Source organism: Gigantopelta aegis, chromosome 3 (genome assembly GCF_016097555.1).
Source record: "Gigantopelta aegis isolate Gae_Host chromosome 3, Gae_host_genome, whole genome shotgun sequence".
Classification (NCBI taxonomy): Eukaryota; Metazoa; Mollusca; class Gastropoda; order Neomphalida; family Peltospiridae; genus Gigantopelta; species Gigantopelta aegis.
This window is the reverse complement of record NC_054701.1, coordinates 2,748,074-2,773,974: the sequence shown is the minus strand read 5'-3', so window position 1 is coordinate 2,773,974 and position 25,901 is coordinate 2,748,074. Positions and strand designations below refer to the sequence as shown.

The following is a 25,901-nucleotide window of genomic DNA, read 5'->3' as shown; positions in this document are numbered from 1 at the left end:
AAGCTGATAATCTGTTATAGGAATTTGTGCTAAGAATATTTTACAAGACCAGGCATATGAGCGATCTTTATCCTCAACAAACAGAGTAAAATATCTAAAAATTAAACAAACAAGATTATGCATAACAGCCATTTTAAAAGCAAACTTCACTAATATACTTTATCCAATCGCTTAGTCACAGGTAACTTCCATAAACAGCGATTCTTGTATATTCAATAATTAATTTGGTTAAATGTATGTAAACACAATCATTTATCCACAATGACAAGTCTTATTTCATCCTTGTTTCCAATATAAGTATGCAATCATTACATTTTGTAAATCTGACCCAAGTAATCTGTTTTATTTGTAAGACAAGGGCAGAAACAGAGAACCAAACTGCAGCACATTTGTAAGTTTTAAATAATTCAACTGTCACAAACACTACAACTGATAGTACAAACCACTGCAAACTTTATTCTTTGGATTACATTATTCAAACATTTAATCTTCTGCATAGCTTCAAATAACCGGTTGATTAATTAAATAAAAACTAAAGAAACAACCTCCCAAACACACACCCCCCCCCACACACACACGCATCTCATAAAGAAGCATTATACTATTATAGCTTTCTACAAACATTACAATGCCTTTTATAGCATGTACAGTGATATTCATAGCATATATTGTACCACATTAAAACAAAATCATAGTCAAACGTGGGGTGGTAATCAGATAGTCAGAAGTATAAAAGCAAACTATGTTTCTGGCCTATGATCTAATATGGCGTAAAGTGATTAATGGCGTGATGCTGCACTGACCTAAGGGCCAACTGGGATTGGTTCAATGAATATTGAGAATCAGCCTAGAACTCATGCTCTGGTCTAAGGACTAAAGCACTGGCCTAAGACCAAATGGGATTGGCTTAAGAACTAATTAAACAGGCCTAATGACTAAAGCACAGGCCCAAGTAGTGATGGGTCAGACCTAATGACTAAAGCACAGACCCAAGTAGTGATGGGTCAGACCTAATGACTAAAGCACTGACCCAAGTAGTGATGGGTCAGACCTAATGACTAAAGCACTGACCCAAGTAGTGATGGGTCAGACCTAATGACTAAAGCACTGACCCAAGTAGTGATGGGTCAGACCTAATGACTAAAGCACTGACCCAAGTAGTGATGGGTCAGACCTAATGACTAAAGCACTGACCCAAGTAGTGATGGGTCAGACCTAATGACTAAAGCACTGACGCAAGTAGTGATGGGTCAGACCTAATGACTAAAGCACTGACCCAAGTAGTGATGGGTCAGACCTAATGACTAAAGCACTGACCCAAGTAGTGATGGGTCAGACCTAATGACTAAAGCACAGACCCAAGTAGTGATGGGTCAGACCTAATGACTAAAGCACTGACCCAAGTAGTGATGGGTCAGACCTAATGACTAAAGCACTGACCCAAGTAGTGATGGGTCAGACCTAATGACTAAAGCACTGACCCAAGTAGTGATGGGTCAGACCTAATGACTAAAGCACTGACCCAAGTAGTGATGGGTCAGACCTAATGACTAAAGCACTGACCCAAGTAGTGATGGGTCAGACCTAATGACTAAAGCACTGACCCAAGTAGTGATGGGTCAGACCTAATGACTAAAGCACTGACCCAAGTAGTGATGGGTCAGACCTAATGACTAAAGCACTGACCCAAGTAGTGATGGGTCAGACCTAATGACTAAAGCACTGACCCAAGTAGTGATGGGTCAGACCTAATGACTAAAGCACTGACCCAAGTAGTGATGGGTCAGACCTAAGGACTAAAGCACTGACCCAAGTAGTGATGGGTCAGACCTAATGACTAAAGCACTGACCCAAGTAGTGATGGGTCAGACCTAATGACTAAAGCACAGGCCTAAGTAGTGATGGGTCAGACCTAATGACTAAAGCACTGACCCAAGTAGTGATGGGTCAGACCTAATGACTAAAGCACTGACCCAAGTAGTGATGGGTCAGACCTAAGGAGGTCCAAGTAGTGATGGGTCAGACCTAATGACTAAAGCACAGGTCCAAGTAGTGATGGGTCAGACCTAAGGACTAAAGCACTGACCCAAGTAGTGATGGGTCAGACCTAAGGACTAAAGCACTGACCCAAGTAGTGATGGGTCAGACCTAAGGACTAAAGCACTGACGCAAGTAGTGATGGGTCAGACCTAAGGACTAAAGCACTGACGCAAGTAGTGATGGGTCAGACCTAAGGACTAAAGCACTGACGCAAGTAGTGATGGGTCAGACCTAAGGACTAAAGCACTGACGCAAGTAGTGATGGGTCAGACCTAAGGACTAAAGCACTGACGCAAGTAGTGATGGGTCAGACCTAAGGACTAAAGCACAGGCCTAAGTAGTGATGGGTCAGACCTAAGGACTAAAGCACTGACGTAAGTAGTGATGGGTCAGACCTAATGACTAAAGCACTGACCCAAGTAGTGATGGGTCAGACCTAATGACTAAAGCACAGACCCAAGTAGTGATGGGTCAGACCTAATGACTAAAGCACAGACCCAAGTAGTGATGGGTCAGACCTAATGACTAAAGCACAGGTCTAAGTAGTAATGGGTCAGACCTAATGACTAAAGCACTGACGCAAGTAGTGATGGGTCAGACCTAATGACTAAAGCACAGGCCTAAGTAGTGATGGGTCAGGCCTAATGACTAAAGCACAGGTCTAAGTAGTAATGGGTCAGGCCTAATGACTAAAGCACTGACCCAAGTAGTGATGGGTCAGGCCTAATGACTAAAGCACTGACCCAAGTAGCAATTGAGTAGACCTAATGACTAAAGCACTGGCCTAAGACCAAATGGGATTGGCTTAAGAACTAATTAAACAGGCCTAATGACTAAAGCACTGACCCAAGTAGTGATGGGTCAGACCTAATGACTAAAGCACAGGCCCAAGTAGTAATGGGTCAGACCTAATGACTAAAGCACTGACCCAAGTAGTGATGGGTCAGGCCTAATGACTAAAGCACAGGTCTAAGTAGCAATTGAGTAGACCTAATGACTAAAGCACAGGCCTAAGTAGCAATTGAGTAGACCTAATGACTAAAGCACAGGCCTAAGTAGCAATTGGGTAGACCTAATGACTAAAGCACAGGCCTAAGTAGCAATTGGGAAGACCTAATGACTAAAGCACAGGCCTAAGTAGCAATTGGGTAGGCTTAATGACTAAAGCACAGGCCTAAGTAGCAATTGGGTAGGCCTAAGGATGACTAAAGCACAGGCCTAAGTAGCAATTGGGTAGGCCTAAGGACTAACTGGATTGGCCCAGAACGTGGACTGCTAAGAACTCTCAACCCCAGCCAGTGGAAGGCTTGGACCATAGAATTCGTCGCGTGGCGTACAAGCCTGTGTGAAGTACTTGAGTTTGGGTGGCCCCGTGTGGCCGCTGTCGGGCAGCGAGAAGGCCACGTTCACATTGGCGTACGGCACGTGCGGGAAGCGGATCGTCACGTGCGTGCGGTTCTTGTCTCGCTTTATCAGCGACCGCTTACTCTTACGCTTAATCTTATGACTGGGCTGGAACACCCCGCTGCCATTACCTTTGGATCCTCCTGAGGCCTTGATTGTCTGCAAGTCGGTGGACTCCACGTTGTTCACGGAAACAACGGGTTTCACTTTGTCCGTCGTGGGAGTCTGAATCTTGTAAGTGTTTGACACAGACGTGCGCGACACGATTCTCCGCGAGTTTGTCACAGACAGAGACGGAGTTTGGCTGGACGGTTTTGGCTGGAGTGGTGGCTGTACAAGCATCCCGTGCTTCACCGAGATTGTGGTGGAATTTCCTCCAGCGACACTTGAACCAGAAATGTCGGTCTTCTTGTGCTCCACACTTGAAGTCTTTTGGCCGGGGAACAAAATGTGTGGTTTGTCATAAGGCGATTCCAACACTAATGGAGATTCTGACACTTTGCTTAGAGAGTAACTCTTCTTCACTTTTCCACCTCCTTCAGGAAGAGCACCTTTTGTACTTGTCGCAACAACACTGGCAGAGCTTGTGGGTGCCATCACCTTTTTTAGTTCTGCCATTTTGTCCAGCGATGCAGACTGCCGAACATTGGTCCTTGGTGTAAAATAGGGTTCACTGTTCTGACCATTGCTGGTCTCAGAACGCTTGACTGTGCCGATACGGCGGATTGTTTGTCCATCCAGACTGAGATTCATTCCTATGTATGACGGGGCAGCCACAAACGGCTGTTTGTACGCCAGTTCAAACTTTCCTATATCACAGTTTTTGTCATTTTTTCTATCAATTACAACTGAAAAAAAATAAAAGAAGAAAAAATGGTGGATTACAAGCAGTGAATATATATTCAGTTACAGAACATTAGCAGTATTTGTTTTATTAGAAAATTAATTTAAATAGCCTCCATCATTTTGCAATTTTTCTTTGCTCTTTTCAACATGATTTAAAAATCCAGTTTGCTGAATAAGACAAAGTATTTCAATAAAAAGAAATTTACCCAAATCTCTGTTATTGTAATTTCATACCGGTATTTTCTTTTAAACAAAAAGACATCTTTAATGTTTTTTCTGACCTATATCTCACCTTGTTTGATAATATCAAAGTAATTGTGTTTTGTTATTGCCTATTGTTGTTGTTATTATTAATGTATATCTTCAGTTATAAGTTGATCTTGGTTATAAGTCAAGACCTTAATTTCAAGCCCATTCTATTGTTGTTGTTATTATTAATGTATATCTTCAGTTATAAGTTGATCTTGGTTATAAGTCAAGACCCTAATTTCAAGCCCGTTTATAAGTCAGTGGTTGCCATTGGAAACCGGTGTCCTATGTGAGACTTTCTGTGACAATGTTTACCTTTAATGGTATCTTCGAGCACATTGGCGCACAATCTCGCGGTGATGGCCGTACTGGCCTCCATGCTGGGACTCGAGTTGATTTCAATCAGCCAGGGATGGAAGTCTTCAGTGAGCATGAAGTCGGCACCGTACAGCTCAAATGACGACTGCAAGGCGAACACATTCATCACAATCACACAGAGAATAACACGTGAATCATGTAGGTTATAGGCTGTATCCTGTAACTGTAAGAATGGGCAACTCCGCAAGACGTGTCAAGCAGAATTCCCCATTCGTCCTCAACAGGATAAAGCCGATGGCCAACATGATTAACCTGTTATTGTTTTAATCCTGCAAGTCAACACGAAGAGTGGGAAAAATCATATTTATTCCTAGCTTTCGATAAGCTAAGTAAAACAAAAAAGTGTTTTGCAGTATCACATACAAAATTCAGAACTTCATTCTTGAAATATGTTATCTCTGTCACATTCAACAACAGTTCTTAAAGGGACATTCCTGAGTTTGCTGCATTGTAAGATGTTTCCGACTAATAAAATATTTCTATGATTAAATTTGTATATTAAATATATTTTCTTGTTTAGAATATCAGTGTCTGTATATTCAATGTGTTTCTGGTCTTCTTAATATTTGTAAGAAGCCCAAACTGGATTTATCTTCAAATAATTTCGTACGTACGACAAAAACAATATTTTAGGAAATAGATGAAATTTAACCTAGTACAAATATTAGAACGATCAAAAACACGTTTAAGATACAGCCACTCATAATGTATTCAGAAAAATATATTTGATATGTAATTACAATCGTTAAAAAGTCTCTTTTAGTCGATAACATCTTAAAAAGTGCATCAAACTCAGGAATGCCCCTTTAAACTTACAATTCTCAAATTTTGCTTAAAATAAATGATGTAAAGAACATGCCATTAAATATCTAGCCAAATCAAACAAGTTGAGTCAGGTCATTTGACTAGGAGAAATTTTACTGGTAGCAGTTCATGACTTTCTTTAAGCGGTCACTATAATTGGTCAATACAAACTGGCTACACTATCAAAATTAAAAAGTAGCTTTTATTTATAATTCATTTTGATTTATAAAGAGGCATTTTAAAAATCCAATCCCAAAAAGATCCCCTACCATACAACAAAATTCCTACAAATTATGAGGAAGTATTTAGAACCAGCAAATAAGAAAATTAATTTGTGCTGACCTTTCATATTATGTGTTTTTTAATTTATAAAGAGGCATTTTTAAATATCTAATCTAAAAATAAAATACAATGAGATGATTTGGTTTCTTCTGTCAAGCCTCAAAGGTTTATTTATTCCCTGATTGCATCACTGTAGTAGTCAGTGACGAACATTCCTCAAACAACTCTCCCAAAAATATGTGTGCCAACCTTTCTGTACTCGATGAGATCCTGTGTGACCAACAAGGAACAAAGAACAGCTTTCTTCATCCCGGGGTAAATGACGTCATCCCAGATGTTGCCTTGCTTCCTCTGGCTACAAAAAACAAACAAACATTCAACATAAACTTTGACATTCACTTGATGCAATTTATCTCCTTAAAAACAAAATCGTCAAATAACAGATTAATCACGTTAAAACAGGAAGAAACTATTCTTACAAAACATTTGAGCAGCAAATAGTGTAAAGTGCCATACGTTATAAAAACAGAACAACTGTGGTCATGGTTCCTGATGACAGCATGTATCTGATTTAAAACATGTTTGTTATAAATTGTCCAAGATCTTCACTCCCAACTTTTACATGCACAAACATAGAGACAAGCAACTTTCTAATATCCCCCATGGTCAAAGGTGAATAACTAAAACTACACACACTTTTAACCCTTTCATACTTACAGTTTATTACCCATATAATTAAAAACATCTTGGTACACATCAAAGTGTTGTGTCCCACTAGAATGTCACTGCGACGTCATACGACTGGCACACTACGACCACATTGAAATGTTAATTAAATGAGTTCATTGATATAAATTGATATCAACTACTGGATAATAAATATGTTAAACTCAATACCATTTCGTATCATGTTTATGTCTCTCGTGAAATAATTTGCATTGTCACTGGCTAAAGCTCACAACTGAAAATTATTTCACTCAGGACATAAACACAATACAAAATGAAAGCTCATTTAGTACATTGCATAAAACACTAAACAAAAAGAAGAAGGTCAACTACATGATAAAGATTTCTTTAGAATTGCACACCCACATAAAGGTCAACTACATGATAAACATGTCTTTAGAATTGCACACCCACATAAAGGTCAACTACATGATAAACATGTCTTTAGAATTGCACATCCACATAAAGGTCAACTACATGATAAACATGTCTTTAGAATTGCACATCCACATAAAGGTCAACTACATGATAAACATGTCTTTAGAATTGCACACCCACATAAAGGTCAACTACATGATAAAGATTTCTTTAGAATTGCACACCCACATGAAGGTCAACTACATGATAAACATGTCTTTAGAATTGCACACCCACATAACGGTCAACTACATGATAAACATGCCTTTAGAATTGCACACCCATATAAAGGTCAACTACATGATAAACATGTCTTTAGAAATGCACACCCACAAAAAGGTCAACTACATGATAAACATGTCTTTAGAATTGCACACCCACAATTTACAGAACTCTGAGAATTCAATATTTGTGAAATCCATTTATGGTTTACGCAAAAATAAATTCAGGTAACCCATTTTCTTTTTGCGTAACCCGTTAAATCCATGTAAATAATGTCCTAAATTTAATGCGCGAACAGAAAATAGGTTACGCTAACAAATCTTTTACATTTGCGTGAAGACACATGAATGAAACAATAATTCTGGCAATTTTCAAAGGCCTGAATTACACTGACAGAACGACCGACAAGCCGAACCTAAGAAAGGACTTGAAGTCTTCGTGCGTCCACATGTTGTCGCTGGGTAGTTTGGGCGAGCGTGGCCCGTTCTTCTTGTTTTTCTGGATGGCGTTGTTCGACAGGTGGATGGCTTCGTCGAAGTCGTCCAGGGTGTACTGCTTGGAGCAGAACCGCACATAGCTGTCCGTGTAGAACCACATCGTCAGGGGACTCCAGTCGGTCACCAGGAACCACTGGCGGATATCAAACTTCGTGTTGTACACCAGTAGAGGCCTCTCTGACAGATTAAAAAACAACTCATACTATACGATAAATCAAGCCCTCTATATTTAAGAACATCACCAGGAACCACTGGCAGATGTCAAACTTCGTGTTGTACACCAGTACAGGCCTCTCTGAAAGATGAGATAATAACTCATACTATACGATACATCAAGCCCTATATATTTAACCTTCTGACTACTGCAGGCGAGATATCTCGCCCGACCGACGTCACGTCAGTCGATATACTGTACACTGTATACAGTGCACTCCCCAATTCATATTTCCCACCGTTTTGCACACGACACTCACCGGAAACGGAAATATAATTAAAGAAAAAATATTTTTTTTCAAAATGGTGGCTTTTGTTTTGATTTTTTCAAATGAAAATACCTTGAAATTTTGAGTTAAAAAAGTGGTTTTCGGCAAGTATTTTCGCTTGACAACAATGGCGGCACGTCGTGGTCATTTTCAGGGATCGATAGCTGATTGTGACAGCCTATTTGATAATAAATTTGATCGTTTTACCAACAACGAAAATTACCAAATATTGCAATATGAATGTTAGTTCGGGTTTAAAAAAAAATTCTGGTCAGAAAACCACTGTTATGTGGAATAATGGACATAAATACTGGACAGCTGGCCACAAATGCCCGTAAGTAAACGCAACTTTTTCGATTTTTTGCCTAATTTTAATCACCATTAACCGATCTAAAATAATAAAAATTACACAAAAAAACACGAAAATAATACTTACCGATTCATATATGAACTTTATTTCATGTTTTTATAAAACATTTAAGTGAATATATGTTGTAAAAATTATAAACTTGTACCCACTCAACGTGGTTTTTGTTAAAAATTAATCCAGTAGTCTAAAGGTTAAGAACATCACCAGGAACCACTGGCGGATGTCAAACTTGGTGTTGTACACCAGTAGAGGTCTCTCTGAAAAATTAAAAAACAACTCATACTATGATATGTCAAGTTGTAATCTAGCCTGTAAAATGGCACTCTTTTGTTTTTGACAACATATTTAACGTTAAATTATGATCATAATAGAAATAATTACCAATGTACTTCTGGACGACATATTTTCCATCTTTCTGACAGACCTGAGCATTTACCAGCTTCAGCATGTCCTCCAGCTTGTTGTAACATATGATTCCTGCAAGGAACGAATCGATGAATAAATGGATGAATGAATGAATGAATGAATGAATGAGCAAGCGATACTATTTTGTCATTACTGCAAACGTTCACAAATAATGTCTACAAACAAAAAGCCCAGAATATCATCATTTAGGATGAACAATCCTTGAAGGGCAAGACCCAAAGTTAAAACCAATTATATTTACTTTCTTTTTCAAGGATAAGCAATGAATGTTGTCTGTATACTTTTCACCAAGGATTCTGAACAAAAGCACTGTATACGACGAGTAGCAGCACATTACAGTTTTGATGTTGTTGACTTCATTACGCAAAGATAATATGTGGAAATGGTTAATGTGTAGTCACATATGGCAAATACAGGAACACCTAGTGAATATGGTTGTTTGTAACTTTGTAAATGCACCTTTAAGACCTCTCAAAACATACTACAAAACAATAAATATAGCATCACCTCTTCCTCTTGACTTGGCTCCAGGTTTTACAATCCAGACATTGCGTGTGCCGTTCATCTCAAACTGCGGAAACTTGGACTTGATCCGGTTTAACAAACTCTCACACTGACCAAGAAGGGTCTGGGGTACCGCAGGAACGAACCCACCTTCACTGAAAACAATAACAACCATCACATTACATAAATAAATTATGTAAATCCATCAGCATAAAATAAATTATACTTTCTGTGTTAATACTTCAAAGATATTTGAACATACATGAAGTTTTTAATATTTCAACAATCCAGGATTAATGTAGAATAAAAAATATTTAAAAGGAATCCATCATGGAATTGGTCTTAGAATAAATGACAAAGAACGAGTAAAATTGTTAGCATAACAAAAATATTATGAGTGCTTAATATATAAAATAAAATACATATATCAAAAAGATATAGTGACTTTGCAAATTAAAATATTAACATCAACAAACACAATTTAAAAAACCCCTATATTATAGTTAAAATGCAAAATACATCTATACTAGAGAAATAAGCAAATTAAGACATTGACAACTTTATTTTTCTGTTGTGTAACTAACATTGAGCTTTTTTTTTCAGTTAATCACCTGTGATAAAAAATCCCATTTGTTTTAAAGGAAGAAAACATTGAGGTGAAGTGTGTGTTTTCTCCTGTCAGTGCTAAGTAAGGAAACACTGTGTTGAAGTGTGTGTTTTCTCCTGTTGGTGCCAACTAAGGAAACACTGTGTTGAAGTGTGTGTTTTCTCCTGTGGGTGCTAAGTAAGGAAACACTGTGTTGAAGTGTGTGTTTTCTCCTGTGGGTGCTAAGTAAGGAAACACAATGTTGAAGTGTGTGTTTTCTCCTGTCAGTGCTAAGTAAGGAAACACTGTGTTGAAGTGTGTGTTTTCTCCTGTGGGTGCTAAGTAAGGAAACACTGTGTTGAAGTGTGTGTTTTCTCCTGTGGGTGCTAAGTAAGGAAACACTGTGTTGAAGTGTGTGTTTTCTCCTGTGGGTGCTAAGTAAGGAAACACAATGTTGAAGTGTGTGTTTTCTCCTGTCAGTGCTAAGTAAGGAAACACTGTGTTGAAGTGTGTGTTTTCTCCTGTGGGTGCTAAGTAAGGAAACACTGTGTTGAAGTGTGTGTTTTCTCCTGTGGGTGCCAAGTAAGGAAACACTGTGTTGAAGTGTGTGTTTTCTCCTGTCGGTACCAAGTAAGGAAACACTGTGTTGAAGTGTGTGTTTTCTCCTGTCGGTGCCAAGTAAAGTAAGGAAACACTGTGTTGAAGTGTGTGTTTTCTCCTGTCGGTGCCAAGTAAGGAAACACCGTGTTGAAGTGTGTGTTTTCTCCTGTTGGTGCCAAGTAAGGAAACACTGTGTTGAAGTGTGTGTTTTCTCCTGTCGGTGCCAAGTAAAGTAAGGAAACACTGTGTTGAAGTGTGTGTTTTCTCCTGTCAGTGCCAAGTAAGGAAACACCGTGTTGAAGTGTGTGTTTTCTCCTGTTGGTGCCAAGTAAGGAAACACTGTGTTGAAGTGTGTGTTTTCTCCTGTCGGTGCCAAGTAAGGAAACACCGTGTTGAAGTGTGTGTTTTCTCCTGTGGGTGCTAAGTAAGGAAACACTGTGTTGAAGTGTGTGTTTTCTCCTGTGGGTGCTAAGTAAGGAAACACAATGTTGAAGTGTGTGTTTTCTCCTGTCAGTGCTAAGTAAGGAAACACTGTGTTGAAGTGTGTGTTTTCTCCTGTGGGTGCTAAGTAAGGAAACACTGTGTTGAAGTGTGTGTTTTCTCCTGTGGGTGCCAAGTAAGGAAACACTGTGTTGAAGTGTGTGTTTTCTCCTGTCGGTACCAAGTAAGGAAACACTGTGTTGAAGTGTGTGTTTTCTCCTGTCGGTGCCAAGTAAAGTAAGGAAACACTGTGTTGAAGTGTGTTTTCTCCTGTCGGTGCCAAGTAAGGAAACACCGTGTTGAAGTGTGTGTTTTCTCCTGTTGGTGCCAAGTAAGGAAACACTGTGTTGAAGTGTGTGTTTTCTCCTGTCGGTGCCAAGTAAGGAAACACCGTGTTGAAGTGTGTTTTCTCCTGTCGGTGCTAAGTAAGGAAACACTGTGTTGAAGTGTGTGTTTTCTCCTGTCGGTGCTAAGTAAGGAAACACTGTGTTGAAGTGTGTTTTCTCCTGTCGGCGCCAAGTAAGGAAACACTGTGTTGAAGTGTGTGTTTTCTCCTGTCGGTGCTAAGTAAGGAAACACTGTGTTGAAGTGTGTTTTCTCCTGTCGGTGCCAAGTAAGGAAACACTGTGTTGAAGTGTGTTTTCTCCTGTCGGTGCCAAGTAAGGAAACACTGTGTTGAAGTGTGTTTTCTCCTGTCGGTGCTAAGTAAGGAAACACTGTGTTGAAGTGTGTGTTTTCTCCTGTTGGTGCCAACTAAGGAAACACTGTGTTGAAGTGTGTGTTTTCTCCTGTGGGTGCTAAGTAAGGAAACACTGTGTTGAAGTGTGTGTTTTCTCCTGTGGGTGCTAAGTAAGGAAACACAATGTTGAAGTGTGTGTTTTCTCCTGTCAGTGCTAAGTAAGGAAACACTGTGTTGAAGTGTGTGTTTTCTCCTGTGGGTGCTAAGTAAGGAAACACTGTGTTGAAGTGTGTGTTTTCTCCTGTGGGTGCCAAGTAAGGAAACACTGTGTTGAAGTGTGTGTTTTCTCCTGTTGGTACCAAGTAAGGAAACACTGTGTTGAAGTGTGTGTTTTCTCCTGTCGGTGCCAAGTAAAGTAAGGAACAACTGTGTTGAAGTGTGTGTGTTTAATGTCGGTGCTAAGTAAGGAAACACTGTGTTGAAGTATGTTTTTTCCTGTCGGTGCTAAGTAAGGAAACACTGTGTTGAAGTGTGTGTTTTATCCTGTCGGTGCTAAGTAAGGAAACACTGTGTTGAAGTGTGTGTTTTTCCTGTTGGTGCTAAGTACGGAAACACTGTTGAAATGTGTGTTTTCTCCTGTTGGTGCTAAGTAAGGAAACATTGTGTTGAAGTGTGTGTTTTCTCCTGTCAGTGCTAAGTAAGGAAACACATTATTGAAGTGTGTGTTTTCTCCTGTTGGTGCTAAGTAAAACGAACTCACTGAGCGAGCTGGTAGTAACTGTGTATCAGCTGATCCCACTGACTCTCTGACAGAACCAACTGTGGAATGAAAAAACTAAATCAGTCAAGATTGATGTATTTAAATGTTATCTATATTATGTATTAAATGGAGACAAAATCATAAGACCATCGTGTATACTGGCAAAATTAACATAATTCTAGTACATATCATTTTAAATAATGGATTCAATATAGTTTAAGCATTGTTCATGGAATTATATTCTGGTGTATTATCTTTCACAGAATTCATTTACAATTAAAGTAAATGATGAAAGATCATAAAAATTAACTCTAATCAAAGATACAAATACAAATTTGAATATTTCATGAGGCTTTGTCAAGTACCAATTCAAAAACGTATCCAGGAATAAATCAAACCCTTATCAAAAATAACAACTTTGACACTTAAGACGGAAATATGTTTATGAAAATCTGAAAACTTGATTATCTACACTCTGTGTTTTGTACAATACACTGAATTGAATTGAACCTATACCAAGTACCTAGATTGTTCATCACATCTGAACACAGGAATCTGTTTGAGACATGTGGCCAGCTATATTTAATGAGACCCGTGTATAATTAGAAGTATAAGAAGTATGTGGCTGCGGCAACAGCAGACACTGAAAATCCCTGCATGCCATGCTAACTCATCAGGCTTGTTAATACCTTCATGATCCTTGTTGGCATGGCAATGGGTGTAAGTAATGAAAACTCTGCTTACCTCATAAGGCTTGTCAATATCTTTGTGATCCTTGTTGGCATGGTAACGGGTGTAAGTAATGAAAACTCTGCTTAACTCATCAGGCTTGTCAATATCTTTGTGATCCTTGTTGGCAAGGTAACGTGTCTAACTAATGAAAACTCTGCTTACCTCATCAGGCTTGTCAATATCTTCGTGATCCTTGTTAGCAAGGTAACGGGTGCACTGCTGCATTGCCTGCTGCAGGACTCGCAGTGAAATATTTATTTTCTTCTTAATCTTCTTCAGCACTCTTGCACTCACTATAAGTTCTAAAAATAGATAAAAATTGCCACTAAAGATTTAATTTGTTTTCTAAATAATAGTATAACCATGAACTATTGGACAGTGGGAGCTATGAAACTGTATTCAGTCTGATTTCTTGTAACAAAAAACAAACAAAACAAAAACACCCCCACCAAAAACAAAAAACAAAAATAACAACAAAAACCCACAACTAATATGACAATATATGCCACAGCTAGTGATCACTGAACATTTATTAATGGCCCATTTCAGCCAACAGGACATCTGTTGTTTTGACCTGCATCTGATTTAGTTGTCTAAAATAAAAACGTGTCACTGTAATCAGTTAGACGAGCAAATGACTCTTAAATTAAATACTAAATAAGAACACCACAGCTATCAATAAAAAAGTACTTAGCTTAGTATAAATATATCACCATGGCATATTCCAGCTATCTCCACTTTCCTAAATTAGATGATAAAAAAAAATAAAAAAATAATAATAATAATAACATAGGCGGATTATAAAAACCTTTTGACTGCAATGAGACAGTGCTGGATGGTGGAAGTGGTTCTTCTTCTGTTGGAGTAATTTCCTTCGTTTCTTGCGACTCACTGTTGTTTTCTGTGGGCGGTTTGACTGGAGAGGGAGATTCGTTTTCCGTGGGCGGTTTGACTGGGGATGGAAGTTTGTTTTCCGTGGGTGGTTTGACTGGGGAAGAAGGTTCATCTTCAGTAGTCACTGCTACGTCTGCCTCAGGCTTAGCACTGTTCTTGGCCTCTGCACTCTCTGCATTCTCTCTCAGCTGATTGACAACTGCGTACTGACTGATTACAATATTCAGTATATTTATACATGCAGTCAACCGGAAATCCTCTGAAAGACAACATTAGCAAACTGCCTTATTTTTCACCACAAACAGCAAATAAATAATGTAAACCCATTATGAATTAATATTAGTGAAAAACCACTCCTTAGATTTAGTCAGGAGAGTAGAAGGGGAATGATTTTTAAATTTGAGACTACTAATACACATTTTAAAAAGCACATTTTCATGCCAGGGCTGGCCTGCATATCCTAAAATGTTCAGTTGTTCGCCAGGCAAGTAACTCTCAAATTTCACTTGCCCACAACAAAATTAATTCGTCCCAAAACATAAGCAGTTTAAATCAAAATTTAAATATTACTAAATATGTTTATTTCCCTTAATTTGTGAATGTAAAAAAAAAAAAAAAATGGCTATCAGAATGAAGGAAAATTGGAAATGAATTTATGTTTTTTTTTGGTTAAACTTGAACCATTTACTTTCGAATGATCATGGAAAATATGCTACTTTAAATTATTAATTTCACAGTAAATAACGTTAATTTCGGCTTTTATTTATTTATTTATTTTATTATTATTGTTTTGTTTGTTTGTTTGTTTTGTTTGGGGTGTTGTTGTTTTGTTTTGGGGGGGGGGGGGGGGGTGATAATAATGGACAAGTGTACCAAAGAGATTTTTTTGGTTTTAAATATTAAATTTCCTTAGAAATTCTGGCGTTTGGCGCTATCGATGTGAGTCTGACACACAGACTCAGCCAGAGACTGCTTAGATCCCATTAAAAAATGTCCTGCATGTGCACCTACTTACTGTTCTTTAAAAGGACATTCCTGAGTTTGCTGCATTGTAAGATGTTTCCGAAAAATAAAAATATTTCTACGATTAAACTTACATATTAAATATATTTTCTTGTTTAGAATATCAGTGTCTGTATATTCCATGTGTTTCTGGTCATCTCAATATTTGTAAGAAGCCCAAACTGGATTTTGTCTTCATGAAAAAATCATTTTTAGGAAATAAAATGAAATTTAACCTATTACAAATATTAGAACGATCAGAAACACATTTAATATACAGCCACTAATATTTTATGCAGAAAAATATATTTGATATGTAATTACAATCGTTAAAAAGTCTCTGGTAGTCGATAACATCTTAAAAGTTGCAGCAAGCTCAGGAATGTCCCTTTAACATTTAATCAAGTAAATGTTACTTGCTTGTACATTTAATATATCAATTTAATTGGGAAACAAATGCGAAAATTTGCAGATGGACAACCTAATTTCACAATACGAAACGCTACTATGTTAGTGAGAAACAAATCGTGTGGTGGTAATTTCCTGATGTCACATGTGTTGTGTGAGCTCACATAGATAAAGCAAAAACTAACTTTACTAAGAGTCTACTTATCCATTTTAGTAATGTGCTGGATCGTAACATTCTAAACAGCTTTTTCTCGATGCTTTAATGTTTTTGACAATTTACTTCACAGACACCGAAATGAAATACCATGAGTTACTAATAAAGGCTTAATTTCTTAAATGCCTTCAAAAGGGAGGGGAGCTTATTGAAAGACGTGTGCCTACTTCCGGTCAAATATGGTACTCGATATAATAATCATGGGAAATGAAAGTTCAGTTTCATGATTTTACCGTCACACTATCAACACGGTATCGAAATCTATTGTTTCCGTGAAATCCAGGGACCTGACATGCACACACAAACACACTGTACATAGCTGGGATGGATGGATGGAGGGAGAGGGGGAGAGGGGAGAGAGAGAGAGAGAGAGAGAGAGAGAGAGAGAGAGAGAGAGAGAGAGAGAGAGAGAGAGAGAGAGAGAGAGAGAGAGAGAGAGAGAGAGTGAGAGTGAGAGAGAGAGAATGGCCTCGTAGTCTCAGCCATGCTTTGAAATGGTGGACGACGCTTGCTGCAGACTATGAGCAAGCAGACTATGAGTTACTAAAATCGCAATTGTACAAAAGGGATAAAAAGGCAGTTTGTCTTCGGAATTTTCAGTTGCCCGGCGAACAACTGAAATGCACATTTTACTCGTCCAAGCAAATTTTTACTTGTTCCGGGTAAGTGGACGAGTACTTTTGGCCAGCCCTGCATGCCCTTAATTTCAAGATGTTGGCAGTATAATAGCCTGACAACCAGAAAAACATAACAATGACCTTAGTGTTGAAGCAATATACGGATAACATTATTCTGTAGTTTGCACTAATAACATCGATCTAGCAATATACAAGGAACATTATTCTATAGTTTGCACTAATAATACTGATCTAGTGATGAAACATACAAGAAACATCAGTGTGTAATTTGCACTAACCAATGAAAGCTATCTTGTCATCTTCCGAGCTGAGCCGATAACATCTGGGGAAGAATGTGTCGGGGTCCGCTGGTTCAAACCACGGCACGTTCTTCATGTTGATACACAAGCCAACCTGTCAGTCCGAAAAACACTTTAAGTTACTTTTCTGCAAATTACGATATTTCACTTGAATTGTCAGGTAACAGGAACTGTGCATTAAGACTCGTATTTTTATAGACAGTATTTACATAGTACAAATAAAATCAAACTGTACTTTTATGTACAAACTGTAGTCTAGTATTTACCTTAGAAGTGAACGAGCCAGCTTTACAGTAGTGATTCACTATTTGGTGTTTGGTCAGTCTAGTATTTACCTTAGTAGTGAACGAGCCAGCTTTACAGTAGTGATTCACTATTTGGTCTTTGGTCAGTCTAGTATTTAACTTAGTAGTGACTAAGCCAGCTTTACAGTAGTGATTCACTATTTGGTCTTTGGTCAGTCTAGTATTTACCTTAATTGTTAACGAGCCAGCTTTACAGTAGTGATTCACTATTTGGTCTTTGGTCAGTCTAGTATTTACCTTAGTAGTCACTGAGCCAGCTTTACAGTAGTGATTCACTATTTGGTCTTTGGTCAGCCTAGTATTTACCTTAGAAGTGAACGTGCCAGCTTTACAGTAGTGATTCACTATTTGGTCTTTGGTCAGTCTAGTATTTACCTTAGTTGTTAATGAGCCAGCTTTACAGTAGTGATTCACTATTTGGTCTTTGGTCAGTCTAATATTTACCTTGGTAGTGACCGTGCCAGCTTTACAGTAGTGATTCACTATTTGGTTTCTGGTCAGTCTAGTATTTACCTTAGTTGTGAACGAGCCAGCTTTACAGTAGTGATTCACTATTTGGTCTTTGGTTAGGAAGCGGTAATCTATGGCGTCTCGTTTTAACACCCAGATAAAGCTAGGATTCACATTCCGTACCATTCGAGACTGAAAAATAAAACTTATTACAATATAAACATTTTATCAATTAATGTGAAAAGAAAAATTACACACAAATAAGTACAACTACAACTACTACTACAACTACAACAACTACAACAACAACTACTACTACAACTACTACTACAACTACTCCTACTAATACTATTCCTACTCCTACTAATTATCCATATGGTTCATGTATTACTCTCACTCGGGCAATACAAAAATCCTGACACTTGTTTCGTAAAATCAGCATGACAGACAAGCTTATATAATAATATAAATTAATGAAAGTGCAGTCCAGTAAGAATATATTGAAATATTAGCCTTAAACACAATAGATAAAATATTCTTTAGTTTGTATTATTTTAAACTAACAATCAAAGTATTAATATTACCATTAGGACACAGTCAAATATTGTTTAGGTTATATGATTTTAAAATAACAGTCCAATTATTAATATTACCATTATGCCGTAAATACCATCCTCTTCCTCCCATGGTGGAATTTTTGGTTCATCGTCTGAAAGTAAGTTTATCATAAAATAATCTAGCAAGCACAGGTATTTCTCACTATGATGACATGCATGAAACATCTAAAGTTTCCAAACTCTGTTGATAAAACCGAAAGCGCTTATCGGTCAATGCCAACGGAATTCCCCATTTCACACAGAAAACAGGGCAATATTGTGATATATGGGTTCACATAACAATGACCAATCAGATGTCCATAGATAGATGGATGAGGCAGGACGTAGCCCAGTGGTACAGCATTCGCTCGATGCACGGTTGGTGTGGGATCGATCCAGATACCAACTCCAAACCATGAGTGAGTGCTCCGCAAAGCTCAATGGGTAGGTGTAAACCATTTGCACCGACCAGTGATCCAAAACTGGTTCAACAAGGGCCATGTTTTGTGCTATCCTGCCTGTAGGAAGCGCAAATAAAAGATCCCTTGCTGCCTATCGTAAAAGAGTAGCCTATGTGGCGACAGCAGGTTTCCTCTTAAAAACAGTGTCAGAATGACGATATGTTTGACGTCCAATAGCCGATGATAAGATAAAAAATCAATGTGCTCTAGTGGTGTTGTTAAATAAAACAAACTTTACTTTTAGCAAATGAATGTTAAACGTTTTGTTTTGTTCAATGACACCACTAGAGCACACTGATTAATTTATCATCAGTTATTGGATGTCAAACATTAGGTAATTCTGACACAGTCATCAGAGGAAACCTGCTACATTTTCCCATTAGCAACAAGGAGTCTTTTATATGCACTTTCCCACAGATAGAAAAGCATATACCATGGCCTTTATCCAGTTGTGGTGCACTGGCTGGAATAAGAAAAAACCCAATCAGTTGAATGAATCCACCGAGGTGATTCGATCCTGCAATGCAACCACCTCAAGTGAGCCCTCAACCGACTGAGCCAAATCCCAGCCCATGCAAATGAATGTAGTTACACAGTCATATGTAACACATAAACAGGCTTTGTAAACTCGGCCCATAATGGTTTTGTTTTTATACTTACGATCATCCCCATCAGTATCTGTATCGGTATCATCGTCATCATCATCGTCGTCATCAACATCATCATCGCTATCAGAACCTTTGCCCTTTTTATGTCTGAGACCAAACTTTGGCGGCGGAGTGATCTTATAAAACTTTTCCACCCAGCCTCGCCTGCGGAGTGACTGTCGAATGGTGGAGTAACCGCCCTGAATCGTGAACACCTTTTTGTACTAAGAAAAAACCACAAAAAACCAACAGATCAAAAGAGATTGCCAGAATTTCAATAATGATGATTTTCGATAAAAACGTAATTGACAAAGAATCAAATATGCACTAATAGGATGACACAGTTTGGCTAATTTGACTTTCACATGTTACTTGTAGTGTAATACTTTCCATATACTTATCTAATTTTATCTTAAGAAATTCAAATATCATAAAAGCCTATAAAACAAAATTGTGTGTTTCCTGGAGTGTCCTGAAAAAACTTAGATAAGGTAGTTCAGAATGGTTTTGGGTTGTTTTTTCTTCAAATAACAGACCCTAGTTTTTAAACACAACATATTTTTCAGGTTTTGATCATTTAAATTAGAAGTACTTACGGTACATTTTATTATTTAGAATATTAATCTTCATACACCTGAAGTGGTTCTGGTCATCCATGTTTTATTATTTAGAATATTAATCTTCATCCGCCTGAAGTGGTTCTGGTCATCCATGTTTTATTATTTAGAATATTAATCTTCATACACCTGAAGTGGTTCTGGTCATCCATGTTTTATTATTTAGAATATTAATCTTCATACACCTGAAGTGGTTCTGGTCATCCATGTTTTATTATTTAGAATATTAATCTTCATACACCTGAAGTGGTTCTGGTCATCCATGTTTTATTATTTAGAATATTAATCTTCATACACTGAAGTGGTTCTGGTCATCCATGTTTTATTATTTAGAATATTAATCTTCATACGCCTGAAGTGGTTCTGGTCATCCATGTTTTATTATTTAGAATATTAATCTTCATACGCCTGAAGTGGTTCTGGTCATCCATGTTTTATTATTTAGAATATTAATCTTCATACGCCTGAAGTGGTTCTGGTCATCCATGTTTTATTATTTAGAATATTAATCTTCATACGCCTGAAGTGGTTCTGGTCATCCATGTTTTATTATTTAGAATATTAATCTTCATACGCCTGAAGTGGTTCTGGTCATCCATGTTTTATTATTTAGAATATTAATCTTCATACACCTGAAGTGGTTCTGGTCATCCATGTTTTATTATTTAGAATATTAATCTTCATACACCTGAAGTGGTTCTGGTCATCCATGTTTTATTATTTAGAATATTAATCTTCATACACCTGAAGTGGTTCTGGTCATCCATGTTTTATTATTTAGAATATTAATCTTCATACGCCTGAAGTGGTTCTGGTCATCCATGTTTTATTATTTAGAATATTAATCTTCATACACCTGAAGTGGTTCTGGTCATCCATGTTTTATTATTTAGAATATTAATCTTCATACACCTGAAGTGGTTCTGGTCATCCATGTTTTATTATTTAGAATATTAATCTTCATACACCTGAAGTGGTTCTGGTCATCCATGTTTTATTATTTAGAATATTAATCTTCATACACCTGAAGTGGTTCTGGTCATCCATGTTTTTGTAATGCCCCAAAATGCGGAGGCGAGACGTAGCCCAGTGGTAAAGCGCTTGCTTGATGCGCGGTCGGTTTGGGATCGATCCCTGTCAGTGGGCCAATTGGGCTATTTCTCGCTCCAGCCACTGCACCATGACTGGTATATCAAAGGCCATGGTATGTGCTATCCTGTCTATGGGATGGTGCATATAAAAGATCCCTTGCTGCTAATTGAAAAGAGTAGCCCATGAGGTGGCGACAACAGGTTTCCTCCCTCAATATCTATGTTGTCCTTAAGGTTGCATAGTACCAAAGAAGAGAGTACCGTGTCAAAGTTCAACGTGCACCGTCAAATATTTATGGAGTAAAAGCAGCTGTGGGTGTGATTGGTAGTAATATGTGACATTGATTATTTGTGCAAATTCTATTATCCATTGACAATAAATAAATACACTTTTATTTGTTATACAGTTGTTATGCAGTATATACCAGAGGTTGAAACTAATGCGGGGTACCCCCAAAAATGGAACTGCAATTTTCAGCAAAAATGACGGTTGCTATTAAAAACATAAATTAAATCTCTTAAATGATACGTGACCCCCCATTTTCTTGCAGCTAGATTAGATGTGAGGTGCCACACTTTCTATTGCTGTACTTCCTGGGTGTGTTGAAACGCTGCTTATATCAGTTTTATTAGTAAACGTTAACATTATCGGCAATAGGAATTGATTTGGTCTAATGGAACCTATAGCATATATTCACTATATTATCATTATTTTATATTGTGTGCCATTTACTGTTATTTGACAGTCATAATTGCTTAATTAGGGTACACTCAGGCATGGGAGTTCATAATGACCTTGACCTTGGCATTAATTTACTGTGCACTGCTGAGAATAGAGTTTGAAAAAAAAAAGTCTGTGCTGACCAATTGGAGATTTTGGCCCATATTTTTTACTTAAAATATTTTAAAGCTTATTTATCCAAGGTGATGGACATGTCATATAACACTAATCTTATTTAGGATAATAAGTCTAGGCAAGATGAAATAAGCTATTGGTAACAATTTATTTTTAGTTAAAAAATAATGTTAGCTGATATTAGGTTAAGCTTTTAGATCTCCATCAACAATGTGTATTTGAATGCAATTGGCTCTGGAATGACTATATTTAAATAACCTGATTTCTGCTGTAATTTTAACATACTTTTTAGGTTGGTGAATTATGTTTTAGGCAAATATGGGAGTTTTTACAATTGTTTTTGTGAGTTTGGCAAAAACATTAAAATCTACAGAAGTGGGTTCTGTGTACCGGTAGCCATTTTGCATTCTCTTCTTTATTTGTACACAAATATAAGCTTGGTAATGATAGCTTTAGGTCAGTTCATTAAATCTTGTCCATATATTCAGTGAGTTTTCTATAGTAAAGGGTATTTGAAGTATATACCAAGTACAAGAGCAATTTTGACACATTTGTTAATCTACCTAGGAGTGTGTTAGTACTATCTTCCACTATTACCACACTTGTAAAGCTATATTTTCCAATATTATTATGTAAATGATGTGTTACATTACAGATTGTAGTAATGCATACGATATAAATATTATATTCAGTTAAAACAGAAAATAATTAAAGAAAAATGACTTTCGCACTCTTTTGGTGGATTAAATGTGCTTTTTTTATGACAAATAAAAAATAAAGATGTAAAACCCTAATGATAACTCTAGATATGATACATGTCTGTAAGCACCAATCACTGGAGATTATTAATAAAATATCAACAGATATATTGGTAGCTGTCAGTGGATTTAATAATGCATATATAAAAACCAACTAGGCTGATGGGTTTGAAAATATTGCATTCAGTGACTTGACATCCAAGTATAGTCCATACCTTGGGTGTTTACCCCACCATGATGTGTACCACATTAATTTACTATTATTTGTGGATGCAGTGGTGTTCATTTCAGATACCACATGTAATATGCTTTTTTTCTAGTGAAGTTCTTATCATATGCCCATTAAAGTCTTTCAAAACACAGGGTCACTGCAATAAATGAGTTTTAAGGTAATTATTTATTGGAAATGAGAGACTCTGACTATGCATGCACACACTACATATACAACTAAGCATACACAACCAACCCATAGTATGTATTTTTAAGAGTAGTATTTTTATTTATTATTTGTTTTAAATATGTTACATTGCATTTGTATACAACTTTGCATAACACTGATGCTTCCTGGGGTGTACATTAAATCAGGTTGCACTGTAGGAACAACACTTTCAATTATGTTATCACATCATATCAGAACACAGAAGATCCTGATAGTCATGAAAACACCCAATTGGACACTTTTTGAAAAATATATTTTGTTGATATAGGTTGCATAGTACCAAAGAAGAGAGTACCGTGTCAAAGTTCAACGTGCACCGTCAAATATTTATGGAGTAAAAGCAGCTGTGGGTGTGATTGGTAGTAATATGTGACATTGATTATTTGTGCAAATTCTATTATCCATTGACAATAAATAAATACACTTTTATTTGTTATACAGTTGTTATGCAGTATATACCAGAGGTTGAAACTAATGCGGGGTACCCCCAAAAATGGAACTGCAATTTTCAGCAAAAATGACGGTTGCTATTAAAAACATAAATTAAATCTCTTAAATGATACGTGACCCCCCATTTTCTTGCAGCTAGATTAGATGTGAGGTGCCACACTTTCTATTGCTGTACTTCCTGGGTGTGTTGAAACGCTGCTTATATCAGTTTTATTAGTAAACGTTAACATTATCGGCAATAGGAATTGATTTGGTCTAATGGAACCTATAGCATATATTCACTATATTATCATTATTTTATATTGTGTGCCATTTACTGTTATTTGACAGTCATAATTGCTTAATTAGGGTACACTCAGGCATGGGAGTTCATAATGACCTTGACCTTGGCATTAATTTACTGTGCACTGCTGAGAATAGAGTTTGAAAAAAAAAAGTCTGTGCTGACCAATTGGAGATTTTGGCCCATATTTTTTACTTAAAATATTTTAAAGCTTATTTATCCAAGGTGATGGACATGTCATATAACACTAATCTTATTTAGGATAATAAGTCTAGGCAAGATGAAATAAGCTATTGGTAACAATTTATTTTTAGTTAAAAAATAATGTTAGCTGATATTAGGTTAAGCTTTTAGATCTCCATCAACAATGTGTATTTGAATGCAATTGGCTCTGGAATGACTATATTTAAATAACCTGATTTCTGCTGTAATTTTAACATACTTTTTAGGTTGGTGAATTATGTTTTAGGCAAATATGGGAGTTTTTACAATTGTTTTTGTGAGTTTGGCAAAAACATTAAAATCTACAGAAGTGGGTTCTGTGTACCGGTAGCCATTTTGCATTCTCTTCTTTATTTGTACACAAATATAAGCTTGGTAATGATAGCTTTAGGTCAGTTCATTAAATCTTGTCCATATATTCAGTGAGTTTTCTATAGTAAAGGGTATTTGAAGTATATACCAAGTACAAGAACATTTGTTAATCTACCTAGGAGTGTGTTAGTACTATCTTCCACTATTACCACACTTGTAAAGCTATATTTTCCAATATTATTATGTAAATGATGTGTTACATTACAGATTGTAGTAATGCATACGATATAAATATTATATTCAGTTAAAACAGAAAATAATTAAAGAAAAATGACTTTCGCACTCTTTTGGTGGATTAAATGTGCTTTTTTTATGACAAATAAAAAATAAAGATGTAAAACCCTAATGATAACTCTAGATATGATACATGTCTGTAAGCACCAATCACTGGAGATTATTAATAAAATATCAACAGATATATTGGTAGCTGTCAGTGGATTTAATAATGCATATATAAAAACCAACTAGGCTGATGGGTTTGAAAATATTGCATTCAGTGACTTGACATCCAAGTATAGTCCATACCTTGGGTGTTTACCCCACCATGATGTGTACCACATTAATTTACTATTATTTGTGGATGCAGTGGTGTTCATTTCAGATACCACATGTAATATGCTTTTTTTCTAGTGAAGTTCTTATCATATGCCCATTAAAGTCTTTCAAAACACAGGGTCACTGCAATAAATGAGTTTTAAGGTAATTATTTATTGGAAATGAGAGACTCTGACTATGCATGCACACACTACATATACAACTAAGCATACACAACCAACCCATAGTATGTATTTTTAAGAGTAGTATTTTTATTTATTATTTGTTTTAAATATGTTACATTGCATTTGTATACAACTTTGCATAACACTGATGCTTCCTGGGGTGTACATTAAATCAGGTTGCACTGTAGGAACAACACTTTCAATTATGTTATCACATCATATCAGAACACAGAAGATCCTGATAGTCATGAAAACACCCAATTGGACACTTTTTGAAAAATATATTTTGTTGATATAGGTTGCATAGTACCAAAGAAGAGAGTACCGTGTCAAAGTTCAACGTGCACCGTCAAATATTTATGGAGTAAAAGCAGCTGTGGGTGTGATTGGTAGTAATATGTGACATTGATTATTTGTGCAAATTCTATTATCCATTGACAATAAATAAATACACTTTTATTTGTTATACAGTTGTTATGCAGTATATACCAGAGGTTGAAACTAATGCGGGGTACCCCCAAAAATGGAACTGCAATTTTCAGCAAAAATGACGGTTGCTATTAAAAACATAAATTAAATCTCTTAAATGATACGTGACCCCCCATTTTCTTGCAGCTAGATTAGATGTGAGGTGCCACACTTTCTATTGCTGTACTTCCTGGGTGTGTTGAAACGCTGCTTATATCAGTTTTATTA

General features: G+C 36.9%; 1 protein-coding gene across 10 annotated transcripts in view; it reads right to left on the bottom strand.

Annotated features, from left to right (window-relative positions):
• Positions 1-25,901, bottom strand: part of LOC121367386 (protein monoglycylase TTLL8-like) — a 79,982-nt gene that overhangs the window by 17,007 nt on the left and 37,074 nt on the right. For all 10 annotated transcript variants that reach the window (XM_041491531.1, XM_041491533.1, XM_041491532.1 and 7 more), the window contains 13 exons: positions 19,412-19,622; positions 18,348-18,403; positions 17,758-17,886; positions 16,919-17,033; positions 14,293-14,637; positions 13,647-13,786; positions 12,753-12,811; positions 9,651-9,802; positions 9,099-9,194; positions 7,784-8,042; positions 6,253-6,358; positions 4,855-5,002; positions 3,576-4,292 (listed from right to left, as the gene is read on the bottom strand). In XM_041491531.1, the coding sequence (XP_041347465.1) occupies positions 3,576-4,292; positions 4,855-5,002; positions 6,253-6,358; positions 7,784-8,042; positions 9,099-9,194; positions 9,651-9,802; positions 12,753-12,811; positions 13,647-13,786; positions 14,293-14,637; positions 16,919-17,033; positions 17,758-17,886; positions 18,348-18,403; positions 19,412-19,622 (2,533 nt within the window). The remainder of the gene's footprint in view (positions 1-3,575; positions 4,293-4,854; positions 5,003-6,252; positions 6,359-7,783; positions 8,043-9,098; positions 9,195-9,650; positions 9,803-12,752; positions 12,812-13,646; positions 13,787-14,292; positions 14,638-16,918; positions 17,034-17,757; positions 17,887-18,347; positions 18,404-19,411; positions 19,623-25,901) is intronic.